Raw genomic sequence first — 15,785 nt, forward strand, 5'->3', positions numbered from 1 at the left:
TTTTCTTCTATAAAACGGACACTCCGTTTTTAATGCAAATGTGAAAACAGATTTCCATGCCTAGACTGAAGAGTTGCACTCATACAATCTGACACCAATCGCACCTGGCCTTGCCCGCGGTGTTCATTTTGTGAATGGCGTCGCCGCCTACCCGTAAAGTTATTTTTTTATTCTTCACTTCTGTTTTTCATGATCTCATCTTGCCAGACCCAGTTCCACTTATTATTCACTTCTTTATCGATCTCTGCTGCAAAAATCCTCTAATCCTTTGTGAGTTTTCTCATTTTGTCAATGACTGAAGACGATCGACGGAATCCGGTATCTTTGCAAGTCGTGACGCCCACGAGCGAGTTTTGTTATCCCGACCGAATGGTGGTGTGTGTCCATCGAGATCGATGATGACCATCGTTGTCATCCAGCTGGAGGATGGGGGGGAGGGGGAGAGGGGGGGAGGGATGCTCATGAATCTATCTGTGAGTGCGACCGAATACGGATAAGCTGAATGATGACAGAGGAGCAACGAACACTTATTCTAAATTGGTTCGCTTATCCAAACATGGGGTATTAGCAAACGCTGTGGGTCTGTCTTGTTGATCAGTCGGACAACGTTCGTGCAACCTTCGTGGGTCGGAAAAAAACCTCACCCACCCCCTCCACCCCTCCGATTTTCTCAATGGATTTACGCGAATCTCAAAAATGGCCTCTGGAGCCAATTTTCGGTCGGAAATCTGACTATAGTTGGAAAAATCTCATGCCTGGTTGTTTTTTTTCCTGTCAACAGTTTTTATTTTGGAAGGACAATCATTTATCACTTCAATGAAAATCTGTGAGGTTTTTTTGTGTTTTTTTATAATTCCCATGCCTGGAAGCAGACTTGAGCAGATTAACTTTGCTGCCCTAAGGTAACATGGCTGTGAATATTCATCTGACAGCAGATAAATATGAACTTTCTCTCTACTGCCAGTAAACAAACAATTCTCCTGTATTGACAGTGGTCACCTACTCTTTGGAAGGAGACAGCAGCCTGACTGTACTGTCCTGACATGAAGAGTGCCTCAGCCAGACCGTCCTGAACAATCACATTGTCTCGCAGTCCTCCCTGTAATTTGACATCACACTGCTCATTTGTCACACTACTCTCACAATATTGAAATATATACACAGCAGAATTTTCTTGATCAACAAATTGCAGGTATATCTGATATCATTTATCCAATGACAACCCAAATCTCTCTGCTGCCGAAATACTGATAATGCAGTCCTAAACTGTTGTCTCTCTCTCTTCCCTAACCACTCTCCTTTTGCTCTCTTTCCTGCTCTCTTCCACACTCCATCATGTTTCTTGTATTCTGTTAGTCAAGGAATTATACAGGAAAAAGTCCATTTCATTCACATTTTCTTGTCATCAATAGCCCAGCTGACTGCCAAGGCCATTTGTGAGCTGAAGACATACCAAATATGGAAAACACTGAAAAGAAAATGACATAAAAAATGCAATCAGATTTCTTGCTCTGGTTGCAGTCACCGACTTTGCCTCCCTTGAGGAAGACCAAGAGAACAGCCTATCCATCACTGAACATTCATTTTCAACCAAATCAAATAATTGCTATATTAATTTTTGATTTTTACATAAAAGCAGTCAAATTACACAACAAAAGTGACATTACCTTTGCCTCCAGAGACCTGAAGGAGGAGACAGCTGACGCAAAATCTTTGACTGACATAAGGGCATATGCACGTACAAGCCATGTGAACCTGTAAACAGGCACAACTATTCAGTCTTTCCAGTTTCTAACTGCAGCACAAATAGACATGTGCAATGACATATTCACAAATATGCACACCCACCCACACACACACACAGACACATACATAAGCATGCACAACCGCAAGCTGACCATTAAGACTATATTATTCTGGAATACACTGTGACTAAAAACATCACTGGAATGAAACGCTAAAACACTCTCAGACAAGCACTTCATTTATAAAGATAACAATAACATATACAGTAAAAGAAAATAATAACACATTAAATAAAATGCTTGAGAACATATCACCCTAAAATAAAAGAAAAAACAGACATTACAAATCAAGAAGTTCAACATCAACATCAACAGCTCCTCATCAAACGACACCTACAAACCAACCAAAACTCAACAACTATTAACCAGTCAACACATAATAACCAATTAACGCTAATGACAACAACCACTAACCAATCATCAGCTATTTACCAAACAACTACTAACCAGTAAACAACAACTAACTCATCAACACAACTACAAACCAATCAATGTCAGTTTCTCAAGGAGGCTTTGCTGCATTTGAAGAAATCCATACATATATGCTGCACCACATCTGCTAGGCAGATGCCAAACCAGCAGCATAACCCAATGTGCTTAGTCAGGCCTTGAGTACATGCATATATATTTGTGTACCTATATAGTTGTGTATCTATCAGAGTGGATTTTTTCTACAGAATTTTGCCAGAGGACAACACTCTAAGTGCCATTGTTCTTCTTCTTCTGCGTTCGTGGGCTGCAAGTCCCATGTTCACTTGTATGTACACGAGTGGGCTTTTACGTGTATGACCGTTTTCACCCTGCCATGCAGGCAGCCGAACTCCACATTTGGGGGTCCATAGTTCTTTTTCAGTGCACCTAGTGCGTACTGCACACGTTTATTGTCTCATCCAAATGACAAGATACTCAGTTTGATTTTCCAGTCAAACTTGGGAGAAAGGGCGAGAGCAGGATTCAAACCCAGACCCTCACAGACTCTCTGTATTGGCAGATGAGTGTCTTAACCATTCTGCCACCTTCCTCCCAATTATATAGCTAACTACTAAACTATCAACACAACTACTAATCAGCTACTAAACAATCAACAACTACCAATGACAAAGCAGTCAACAGCCAGTACTGACCAGTCACAGGAGGAAAAGTGAGGCAGAGCTGTGGTGACCAGTGACATGACATCAGTACCCCGCATCCCCAAAGACAGCAGCTCCCTCATTGCTACCAGGGCTAGTGGGTGTTCCCTGTGCACAGATCAACACACCATATTGCACAGATCAACTCACCATCATGCACGGACCAACACACCATCATGCACGGACCAACACACCATCATGCAATGTGTGTGTGTGTGTGTGTGTGTGTGTGTGTGTGTGAGCTCTCTGGGTTTGCAGTACTGGTGATGAAGCTAAGTGTCAAGATCTCGCTCCCCCTAGCTACACTACCACCTCCTTCCCTCATGTTACAACAACTTGCCGGGGAGGAATCGCCTTTGTGATGTCAGACTGCTCCCACACACAACGCACACAACCGCCTTCCCCTTCAACCATGCCTCCTTTGAACTGGCCCAGCTTTCACTGTCGCTGCCACATTCCCACCTCAATGTGTTCTGCCTCTACCGTCCGCCACCAAACAAGAAAAATAAACTTTCTGATACAATGATCATAGAACAGTTTCCGGACTTCTTAGAATACGCTAACAGTTTACCAGGCTCCCTACTCTTTGTCGGTGACTTTAATTTTCATTTTGATTCACCCACACAGTTTTATACCTCTAAATTACTTGAAATTGTCAGTTTGTTCAATCTTAACCAATCTGTAACTGAGCCTACACACAATCGTGGTCGCATCATCGAATGGGTGTTGCAAAGAGATGAGGGCTGCATCCTTAAGTCTACCACCATCGATCACACCCTGTCCTCTGACCATCACAGTGTGACGTGTCATCTGAACCTCACCAAACCTTCCACTCCCTGTGTGAACAGGGTGTGCACACTGACCACAATTGACTTAAGACTTATTTAAAGCTGACCTGCTGACTGATATCTCTTTTGAGCCAACTGCTGACCAGCTATCCACCATCCTGTGCACTGTATTCGACAGGCATCCCCGTCGACTCGGCGCCTGATCTCCAATCATCCCCTGTCGCCTTGGTATAACACTATGGTACCACAGCTGTTGGAGGCCAAGCGGGAGAGGAGGAGAGATGAGAGGCACTGGTGTGCCACTAGTTTGACCGACAATTGGGCCATTTTTCAGACAGCCAGGAATAGTGTAACAAACATTGCTGACAGGGCAAAGTCAAAGTTCTATTCTTCTAAAATCCTTGCATGGACCACAGCCAAACAGCTTTTCAATGCTATGAACAATCTACTAGGCAAAATGAAAAATACTCCTCTGCCTACAATATTTTTGATGCAGGAACTCCTTCAAATGTTTTCTGACTCCTTCACTGGCAAAACAGCATGCATTCGTGAGAAGCTTGACCCTGTTGTGTCTCCTTCTTCACCCATTAAAGAACGCATGCACAGTGGTCCTGTTTTACATTGTTTCCAACCGGTTACTGAAGATTTTGTGAAGAAAGTGTGCCTGAGCACTTGTCCAAAATCCTGTGAGCTTGACCCTGTCCCGTCTTCTTTGTTGGTTGAATGTATCAATGTTATACTGCCACGTATTATTCATGTATTCGTGTATTCAATTCTTCCTTGTTGTCTGGTTGTTTCCCTGAAAACTTCAAATCTGCTGTTGAATGTCTACTCATCAAGAAACCATCTTTAGATCATAATTGTTTGAAAAATTATTGACCTGTCTCTAATCTGTCATTTTTATCAAAACTGCTAGAAGAGATCATGTTGTCTCAGCTCTTAGCTCATCTGGAACAAAATAGCTTACTTAATTCTCACCAGTCAGCTTATAGACATGGTCATAGCTGCGAAACGGCCCTTCTTAGAATAGTGAATGATTTGCTTTCTGGGTTTGATGAGGATAAGATATATATCTGTTCTCACTCTCTTGACTTGTCAGCAGCTTTTGACACTATCGACCACTCTATCCTCTTGAACAGACTTAAAACTTCCTTTGGTATTCATGACACTGCACTAGCATGGATCACGTCTTACCTGTCAGATCGTACACAGAAAGTGTGTGTAGATGGTAGATACTCTGGTGTATCTGCCTTAAAATATGGTGTCCCATAAGGGTCCGTCCTCGGTTTTGTTCTTTTCGTGCTGTATGCAGCTCCTGTGTCGGATGTCATCAGTCATCATGTGATGTCGCATGAGTGCTTTGCAGATGACACTCAATTTTATCAGTCCACTTCCACAGCTGAATCTGATGCACTGGTGACTCAAACATAGGAGTGCATTGCTGGCCTAAAGGACTGGATGACTCAATAAGCTGCAACTAAATGATGATAAGACTGAATTTATGATAGCCTGTCCAAAGAAGTTTCGTCAACATCCTTCCTCTTCTGACTCTGTTCTGATCAACAGCACACCTGTTTCACTTTCTCCTTCTGTTCGCAGTCTTGGTGTAATCCTAGACCAGTCTCTTTCCTTCCAACAGCACATTTCAAATATCTGTAAAGTTGCCTATTTGGAACTATGTAGAATCAGTTCTATCTGCCACTATCTCTTAACCGATGCAACCAAGACACTTGTATGCGCTCTGGTTCTCTAAAAATTGGATTACTGCAACTCTCTTTTGGCCAGCCTTCCCAAATATCTATTAGACAGACTCCAACGAATTCAGAATAACGCTGCCAGACTCATTTGCTGAGCTTCTAAATTTGACCATGTTTCTCCTCTCCTTCAGTCTCTCCACTGGTTGCCTGTTTCTGATCAAACTGACTATAAGCCATCCACTCTGACCTTTTCTGCAGTCAAAGGATCTGGCCCCAAGTATCTTTCTGAACTCCTCCTTATCTATACTCCATCTCGCCAGCTCCATTCTTCCTCTGATACTCCACTTCTCAGGATACCTCACGTCAGAAGTAAGACCTATGGACACAGATCGTTTTCTTTTCAATCGTCAAAGACGTGGAACAAGCTCCTTGATAACCTCCGTCATTCTGATTCCCTTGCATCTTTTAAATCTCATCTCAGAACTCACCTTTTCTCTCAGCAATAAGTTTGATTGTGGCAGGTCCACTTCCTTGGCATCAGCTGTGCTTGACTATGTGTGTATACATATGTATGCATACATAACTACATGCATGTATATGAACGTGTATTTTGTGTGTGTGTGTGTGTGTGTGTGTGTGTGTGTGTCTGTGTATGTATGCATGTGTGTGTGTGTGTGTGTGTGTGCGCGCGCGCGCGCGCATGCTCATGTTTATGTATGTTTCGTTCATTCTTTAGTTTAACATCTGTTCACTGTAAGTGATATTAGACGAGGGTAGGAAAAAAATCGAGTGGGAGGAGGGGGGTGGGGGGTGGGGGAATTACTGTGTACGCATGCGAGTAAGTGTGTGTGTGTGTGTGTTACATATAGAAAATGATTAAGTTTTGTTAAAAAAAAACACCCAAAAAACCAAAAAAAACCAACAACCCCATAACAATATAACATATTTCTAATGAAAAACTAACAACTATAACAGCGAACCAACTGGACTATTTAACAAGGGGTTGAAAAAGTCATACATTAGCAATGGACTGCTGAAGATCGTCAACACTGAAGATGATTTCAGTTCAGGGATTTGAGACTTTAACATATCGCAAGTTGGTATATGATCAGCTGTTATGTGAGCACCACAGATGCAAGAAACATTACTGACATATTTTGTATGTTTGTGCATGCCAATGTGTGCGTATGTGTTGAGGGTAGCTTAGGTAGTCATGTATGTTAAAATGTAAGTATGCAGTGTGTGTGTGTGTGTGTGTGTGTGTGTGTGTGTGTGTGTGTGTGTGTGTGTGTGTTTAGTCACATTTTGGTGTGTGTATGTAATATTGATGTAATGTGTTATGTAAACAAAAGTGTTTTTGTAAAGCACCTAGAGCAGATTTCTGGATAGTGTGCTATATAAGTACCCATTATTATCATTATTGTGTGTTCAACAAATGGAGCACTTTGGTTTCCATTTTTGACAGGTTTCCAACAAACGACATAGAATGGCACATTGCTCTTTTTCTTCTTTTTAAAATATAAAACGGACATTCTGTTGTTGTTTTCATGAAAATCTAAATATGGATTTCCATTCCCAAACAGAAGAGTTGCACCCATGTATTAATGATTGTTTACACGTGTATGAATGTCTGTGTGCGCACAAGCATGTATACATTTGAATGTGTGTTTGATCCAAATGGATGGAAGAAACCTGCTTGACTGCTCGTAAACTTGAACGTCAAGTTCAAGTAAATGTATAACAACAAATTGGAAAAAAAGGTGTTTCAGGCCAACTCCATAAAACAGACATATTATTGTTGTTTTTTTCCATTTTTGTTCTCTCCATCTGTCTAAAACAGAGCTGAGAATAACTCTCCTTTCTCATTTGTGTTTTTTAAACAAAAAATATATTGAAGTTTGATTCAGTAAACTGAGACAGGCATGGGATTTCTGCATTAAGTATTGGTTAAATTACTTTGAAATAACTTTTTCTCTGTCTGGTTTGAAAGACTTATATTTCTCTGTGTGTGATCACTTACCTAAAACAAGCGCTCAGGAAAACATGAATGCAGTCAATGCTGATTCCTATACACATTTTAATACAATGCAGTTGCTGTTATCATGATGACCATGTGATGATGGTGATGACTTACATGCTTAGTTCTATTGAGAATATATTGTGGTGAAGTGAAAAAAACAACACCTTCTTACCTAAGAACTTCTTTGTATGATGTGAGAGCAGATCGATCTCTGCCTTCCTGCTGATACAAGCGAGCCAAGGCCAGGTTGATTTTGCCAGTTCGCTGCTTGCTGCTGATACTCTCCAACTGCACACACACACACACAGCCAGTCTCCAACTACCCTAAAGTCGACATTATGCCAATCATATTTACCATGAATACCTAATACTGAACTAATATTAATGGTTCATGTTATTTTGTTATAACACTCAAGAAAGTCTGACTTCACACTTCCGGTCTCTGAACCAAAACATTTCAAAAATGACAGATGAGTCTGACGTGGAAAAAATGTTGAACAAGTCTTCAACAAAAGAAAACCTGATGATGGGTCAACAAAAAACAAAGAAGACTCGACCTGGGTGTGTGACGCTTCTGTTGGATAAATGGAATTTTTTAAGGAACAAAATCATAGAATTCTGAGACAACTTTCCCACAAAAAATGAAAATGGGAATATTGCAGTGAGTCTGTTTCAGGATCGGAAGGTGAAATTGTCAAATTAGATGCTAAAGAAGTACAGACACTGCCAAAACAATGAAAATTAATAATAATAACAATGGATACTTATCTAGAACACTATTTCAGACAAGCAAGGTTCTACATAAGTACATTGCAGAACACTGAACCAGTGCGCTGCCAAATCTCCCAACTACTGGGAAAGATACAAACTCATGCTAGCAACTCACAGGACACCTGTGAAACTGTATGGATTAAAATTGATCCTTCAATATTGTGCTGTTGAAGAAGAAACTGGTCCAGAAAAAAAGTGGAACATTTTGAAACCATGGTACAAGGACAAATGACTGAGGAGAACAAAATGTCAAACACTTACACACACATGCACACATGCATGAACACACACACACACACACACACACACACACACACATGCACGAGCCAAACTGGATATGCAACACTGAATGTACTCACACAAGCATACTCACCACTTGAAGGGCATCCAAGTTCTCCTTCAGCTTCATGTGACACTGGTACAGGCGATATTTCACCTCAACTTCTGGCAGGATCTCCTGCTTACATGCAATATAAATCTAATGCCAATTATAAAAGAAAAAGACATTTAGTTACACCAGAAAAACAAAACTGCACACAACTGTAAGAATATGTTTCGAATCAACTATGGTATTCAACCTATCAGATAAAGTAAATGATACCTGTGCATAATTTCAAGCTGCCTCTTAACAGTTTTAAATAATGAATATCTTAAAAACAAGGAACATACAGAAGTTCAAATTTGAGAATCTATACTATCAACAACTTGGCATATATAAGTTTATTTCTGAGATTGTTTACTATTCACTGTAAATAACAGAGCTTTTAATCAGAGGTAAAGAGGTTGCATAGATCAAACACACAATTAGTTATTTAATCATTGACTTAGTTATGTGCCTGTCCTGACTAAAACTAGTAATGGTAATACTTCCTGTATTTGTCAGTCAATTTGAATACCTACCAATGAAGTTCCTATTAAGAACTTGTTTATTTTTTTTAGTAAAGAAATAAGTTCATAAGCCTGTTTAGCTCTGGTCTGAATCAAGTTCTACCATCTGCAAACACTGGGCCATGTATCATTCATACTCATCTAAGTAACATCTGTGTGTTCTTAAAAAGTCCTGAACAGCCAGTCTACATTAATTTCAAACACTTCCTCTGAACAATCAGGGTTGAACTGTATACTACATAATCACAGCAGGAAAAAAAAAAAGCCTGGAAGTACACATGAAAGCATTATGACTGCTGAAACGTGGGATATCACAAAGTCACAACATTTGTGGACGACTTATCCGTTTTGCCTTCCAAACCCTAACAAAGCCACTTCAGGATTTATCAATTCTGCACACAACTGTCACAAAAAGGAAGAATAAAATAAATAAATCCGTCTGAACATATCATTCGTAAAGTCAGAGAAAAGTAGGTTAGAAACTTACAGCTGTACTTCCACATTTCCCCTTTGCCTTGTTGATAGCTTTTCTGAGCAGCAAAGATTTCTTGAACATTTTCTGGAAAATAAAGACCAGCATGTCACATGTCTTTTAAATCATCTTCTTTTTTCAATTTATTATGTATTACTGAAGTAAACCATGACTGAAATTTCAAATTCAACACACACACACACACATACACATAGACACACACACACACACACACACACACACACACACACACACACAAAGAAGCAACTGCCAAGTACTACATACACACATTCACATAACATGCATAAAAAGCATACAGCCTAAAAAAAAATAAATAAATAAAACTACTATGACTGTGGTTAATTTGAAGGGCACATGCATTTGTCACAAATCAAATTTGATTTTTGCCAGCATTTATCTCTATGCTATCTGTAATTCCCAAACAAGGCAACATTTCTTTGACACAAATTTATGATCACCAAAAGAATTACACTATTATTGTATTAACAGCATTCCATGTACTCAAGTTTATACAGGTACCAACTGACTCTCCCACCCTCTTCCTTCCCCACAACCCCTCCTCCCCCCATTAACTCCCCCCATCCCCCCCAGAAAAGAAAGAAAGAAAGAAAATAATATTCATGATTATTTTCAACAAAAAAAATGTTTTGTTTTTTACAGAAGTTACAGAACTTCTAGAAGCTGGAAAGAGAAACAAGAAAACCGTACCACTGCTTTCCGGTATTCTCCTAGCTGGTAGAAAGCGTTGCCATAATAAACAAGACACTGGTACTTTTGTGAAAGAGTCATCAGTGGTTCTGTTCCACTGTCTGTCTCATTGCTCTCACACATCGACAGGGCTAAGGAAAACTGCACAGGAACAATTTAGACATTAATTTTATCAATTAAAAAAACAACAACAACTAAAACATACTAATTAGCTAAGAGTAAGACAACCCTGAACAATATTTCAATTTTTTTTAAAACTTGAACTGATCACTAACACAGTATTATTAGTTAAAAGTTTTGTTGTTTGTCAGCTGCAAACACCACATAGAATAAATTATTTCTTTAAAGTTCAATGCTTTTAAAATATGATGTTAAATCTTTTTATATTTTGGGGGGTTGGGGGGGAGGAGGGATTAAATACAGGACTGTTTGCACCACTAACTAAATCAAACATGTTTTACAATGATATTACAATACATGTGCACTGATTCAAGCAGAAAACAAGAGAGGCAAGGCTTTCAAGACTCACTTATAACAAGCGCTGTATCCAGTAAAGGAATCATGAAAAAAATGATTTTTTTAAAAAATTGTTAAATTAAGTCCTGTATTAAACATTAATAAGCTTGGAAAAAAAACAACAAAACACACACACACACACAAAAATGCTTGCTAGAAGATCAAACCACGGATGTTCTTTCCAGAAATAAGTAGTCTAATCCCAACGATATGCCACCTCTGACCTCAACTGACCAAATTCAATATTCAAAGCTATGGGTCTTTTATAGCGCAATAAAAATATCATATTTGAGGTAAAAACACCATTTAAATGATGTTTTCTTGACATATCTTGATTAACTGAAAATTATTTTAACTCGGCCATAAAAGAGATGTTGACATCGCCTCAGGCACACTGCAACATCTATAGATCTGCACAAAGCAGTCCGACAACAGGCTTTGTGACTGAAACTGAAACAAATGTTTGATTTAATTTTTCTTTATGTACATTCCAGTTAATTCAGTATCCATTTCAGAATATAATATTCACATCCAGTAAACATGTCAATGGTTTAATTAGTCATTTAGTGTCACCCTATGTGTTCTGTGAAGACCTTCCATGATGGTCTCCGAGCTGTGTATGGGCCGAGAGTCACAGGATCAACCCCTGTCCGAGCCTTGGACCAGACCACCTTCCTGACAGACAAGAAAGACATCCTTGCTCTCTGGGCAGAGCACTTCAACACGCTCCTCAACAGGGACTCGTCTATATCTGACAAGGCAATTGCAGCCTTCCCACAGCTCCCAGTCAATGACTCGCAAGCTGCCCCTCCCACCAAGGCCGAGACCCAGAAGGTCCTGAAGCTGACAACGTCAAGAAAAGCACCAGGAGTGGATGGAATCCAGGCTGACATCTACAAGTATGGAGGCGAGGTGCTGACAGACAAGCTGACCGCCCTGTTCCAGACTATCTGGGAGAGAGGGGAGGTCCCCCAGGATTTCAAGGATGCTTCTATTGTCCACATTTACAAACGGAAGGGAAACAAAACATCCTGCGATAACCACCGTGGAATCTCTCTCCTCTGCATCGCCGGCAAGATCTTTGCCCACATCATACTGAACAGACTGGTTGACCATGTCTCCAACACAGTCATCCCTGAAGCACAGTGCAGCTTCCGCTCAGGCAGGGGAACATGTGACATGGTGTTTGCCGTACGCCAGATGCAAGAGAAGTGCCATGAACAGAACAAGGAGCTCCACATGGTCTTTGCAGACCCGACTAAGGCCTTTGACACGGTGAACCGCCATGGTCTGTGGAAGATCCTCCTAAAGTTCGGCTGTCCAGAGAGCCTAATCCAGCTGACTGCATCTTTCCATGATGGCATGCAGGCGAGAGTACAGGAAAATACTGACGTGTCGGATCCGTTCCCTGTGGTAAATGGAGTGAAGCAGGGCTGCGTCCGGCACCCACACTGTTCTCCATTCTCTTCTCTGCCATGCTGATTGACGCCTTCCAAGACTGTGACTGGGGCATCTACATTCAGTTTCGCACAGATGGCAAACTTTTCAACTTGTGGCGACTCTATGCCAGGTCCAGGGTGTTTGAGGCACTGTTGAGAGAGTTCCTCTTCGCTGATGACTGTGTGCTTGCTGTACACACCCATGAGGACATGCAGTTCAGTATGGACAGGTTCTCAACCTCCTGCAGGCACTTTGGACTCACTATCAGCCTCAGCAAGACCGAGTCCATGTACCAACCAGCTAGCTCACAGAACGCCAGTGCCTCCCCCCCACCTGCAATCAAGATCGATGACACAGAGATCAAGTCAGTCGACAAGTTTTGCTACTTGGGCAGCACCCTATGCAGCAACGGAGCCCTTGATGCAGAAGTGACGCTGCACATCGCCAAGGCCAGCTCTGCCTTTGGCAGACTCAACAACAGGCTGTGGAACAACAAAGGCATCAGGCTCAGCACCAAGATGAAAACCTACAAAGCTGTCGTGCTGACCACCTTGTTGTACTGCTGTGAAACATGGACGACGTATCGCTGTCACATTCAACAACTTGAGCAGTTTCACCAGAGATGCCTACGAAAGATCCTCGGCATAAAATGGCAAGACAGGGTCTCCAACCTCCAGGTCCTAGAGAGGAGCAGCCTTCCCAGCATCAAAAGCCTGCTGATCCAGTGCCAGCTACGCTGGACAGGACACGTCCGCATGACAGACAGCAGGATCCTGAAGATGCTTTTGTATGGCCAGCTGAAGGAAGGCCACCGTGAACTTGGAATACCCTGCAAGCACTTCAAGGACAACTTGAAGACAAACCTCAAAGCCTGTGACACAGACATCACTTCCTGGGAAACTGATGCCCTTGACCGCTCTCGCTGGAGGATGCTGTGTTCTAGTGGCATAAAGACATTTGAAAACAAGAGAATGCCGGCCATTAAGGAGAAGCGTGAGCGAAGGAAGCAGGGCTCAACTTCTGGAGCCTTGCAACACCTGTGGGAAGTGCTGCGCATCCAGAATTGGCCTCTTCTCCGATATGAGGACACACACCGACAGATAAGCCTGCCTGCCTAATCATCCGCCGGACCGATGGGAGACTCCATCAATCAATGTGTTCTGTTCAGAATTTGTTTTTCTTTTCTTACTATTGCAAACAAGTAAAAACAATGTCTGACCATGTTCTTACCAAGGATAGCCTACGTTCCGGCAACTGGGAAAAGGTAATGGCGTTTTGGGATTCCGGAACCAGCCTCAATGGAATAAACTGTTATGATCCGGAAATTCAGCTTAATTCAGGAGACTTACAGTTACAAGCTATTATTGGTAAGACTGTGAAGATTTTTTTCCTACTATGTTTAAGCCAAATTTGGTATTGTAAGACAGAGTATTTCCAGAGAAAATGGCAATGTTAAAATTTACCATGGACACACAGACATACATACAGACACACACACACACACATACAGACACACACACACACACATACAGACACACACAGACGACCGAACACAGGGTTATAACATAGACTCACTTTGTTTACACAAGTGAGTCAACAAAACTGACAATGAATCAAATAAATCAAATATATGACAGACACTCTCAATGAAATTAAACAATGGATGTTGAAAAAACAACAACAAAACAACATATGATTATGAATAGAACTTTTAGAAGATGTGTGCAACAGCTGAGCAGCTGGACTTTAAATCTGAGGTTCTTGGGATCAAATCCCAGTCATGCTGCTTGGGGAGTTATGGGTAGAGATTTTCCCCATTTCCCAAGTCAACATAATATATATATGTACTGTCCTGCAAGTGCCTGAACCTGCTTTGTTATATATATGTATACATGCAGAAGATCAAAGACATCAAGTACCAAACAGATCTTTAACCTAAGTACCCTTTGCACAAAAAAAGAAAGAAAAAAAAAAAGATCAACCCACCTCCAACAGCAGAGGAAGCTCTACTACATCTACTTCAAAAGGATATTTAGCAAGAGTTTGGCATGTGTCACAATGGGCCACAATAAACAAACTTAACATTGGGCGAAAGCTTAAATGCAACCAGTGCTACAGTGAGATTTTTCAATACTTAGGCTGGCATTCAATTCATCTGGGCTGCCTTCTAAGTTCTGTCACCAACACTATTCAACAAATTCCTGGAACACATTGTAACTGACAATCTTGAAGATCGTTGCAGCAAAGTCAGCTCTGGAGAAATAACCATCAACAAACCTTCATTTTGCAGATTACAGCAAGCAAGAATTCACTAAGCCTGTTAAAACACTTGATGAAACAATAACAAGATATGGCACAGAAATCAGCACTGAAAAAGTGAAAAGACCATGCTGATGGCTAGCCACAACACAACCATCACTGCTGGTACAACTGTCCATGGACTGAAGCAAAGATTAAGAAATGTCAAACAGTTCATTTATTGAGGATCCATCATTAGCAATAATGGATCCAAATGATGAATCCTCTGCCCCCCAAAACAGTATAATTGGCTACATGGCAGGGGTAAACCGTAAAACGGTCAAACACATATAAACCCACCTGTGTACAGGTGTGAACATGGGAGTTGCAGCCCATGAACGAAGGAGATAAAACCTCTCAAGGGTAGCTAAGGCAATATCAGCACTGTCCATACTCAAATATGTATGGAAGCACATTTCCATGAACCACAAGATCAGGTTCCTGTGTGCACTGAAGTATTCCATCTTCCAGCATGCAAGTGAGATATGAAGAATCCATGCCATAGAAAAGACAGATACACTGATTATATCAGTATCCCCAATGAACATATGTGCCTAAACATCAAGCAGCACATTGGTCCACATTAAGATCGGCTCACATCAGAAAAATAGAAAGGAAAAGACATGTATTCAATTATGTGGATGAGCGGAGGTGGAGATGGAGCGGAAGACCCCCTCCCCACCCCCAAGAAAAAGGACTGACAACATTACAGAATGTACAGGTTAAGCATTTTCTGAGACCCAGGCTTTGACACACATTGTGACACAGCTGACAGACCAAGACGAGTGCCAGTAAATGAGTCAAGGTATATGTGTGGTGCCCCAATGATTCTTCTGAGTTAAGGGAGAAGAACTTGCTTAAGTAAACATAATATACGAATATGGAACATGCAATAGCCAATCTACACATGATCTGCTCAATGTCTATCAATTATCTGTTGCAGTCATGTGCATGAGTCTAGAGTTATCATTCTGTGATATTCCACGATTCATCATGATCATGATGGATGAAATCTGAAACGTACCAGATGAATAAGGTCTTCGTACAACTCAGCCTGATAAAGCTGCCGAATATGATCGTACAAAGTCATCTTAACACACGGAGGAAGCAACGAGATTCTTAAAATAACAATACTGTCTTTTTGACAGGAATCTGCTTAGTCAATATCACTGTTGTCGAGTGGAGTTTCAGTTTTTTTTGAAGACCATTAAAAGTCACGCCGATATTCTAC

General features: G+C 41.1%; 1 protein-coding gene across 4 annotated transcripts in view; it reads right to left on the reverse strand.

Annotated features, from left to right (window-relative positions):
* LOC143288472 (anaphase-promoting complex subunit 7-like) overlaps positions 1-15,785 on the reverse strand; it is a 74,079-nt gene extending 58,294 nt beyond the window's left edge. The window contains exons 1-8 of one of the 4 annotated variants that reach the window (XM_076596996.1): positions 15,579-15,785; positions 10,301-10,441; positions 9,587-9,658; positions 8,585-8,668; positions 7,613-7,728; positions 2,930-3,043; positions 1,668-1,755; positions 1,004-1,099 (exon numbers count right to left, since the gene is read on the reverse strand). In XM_076596996.1, coding sequence (XP_076453111.1) covers positions 1,004-1,099; positions 1,668-1,755; positions 2,930-3,043; positions 7,613-7,728; positions 8,585-8,668; positions 9,587-9,658; positions 10,301-10,441; positions 15,579-15,644 — 777 coding nt within the window. In that variant the 5' untranslated portion in view covers positions 15,645-15,785. Of the gene's footprint in view, positions 1-1,003; positions 1,100-1,667; positions 1,756-2,929; positions 3,044-7,612; positions 7,729-8,584; positions 8,672-9,586; positions 9,659-10,300; positions 10,442-15,578 lie in introns of all 4 variants that reach the window. The other 3 variants (XM_076596995.1, XM_076596998.1, XM_076596997.1) reach the window with 3 other exon arrangements.

This window comes from Babylonia areolata, chromosome 12 (assembly GCF_041734735.1).
Source record: "Babylonia areolata isolate BAREFJ2019XMU chromosome 12, ASM4173473v1, whole genome shotgun sequence".
NCBI classification, from domain to species: Eukaryota; Metazoa; Mollusca; class Gastropoda; order Neogastropoda; family Buccinidae; genus Babylonia; species Babylonia areolata.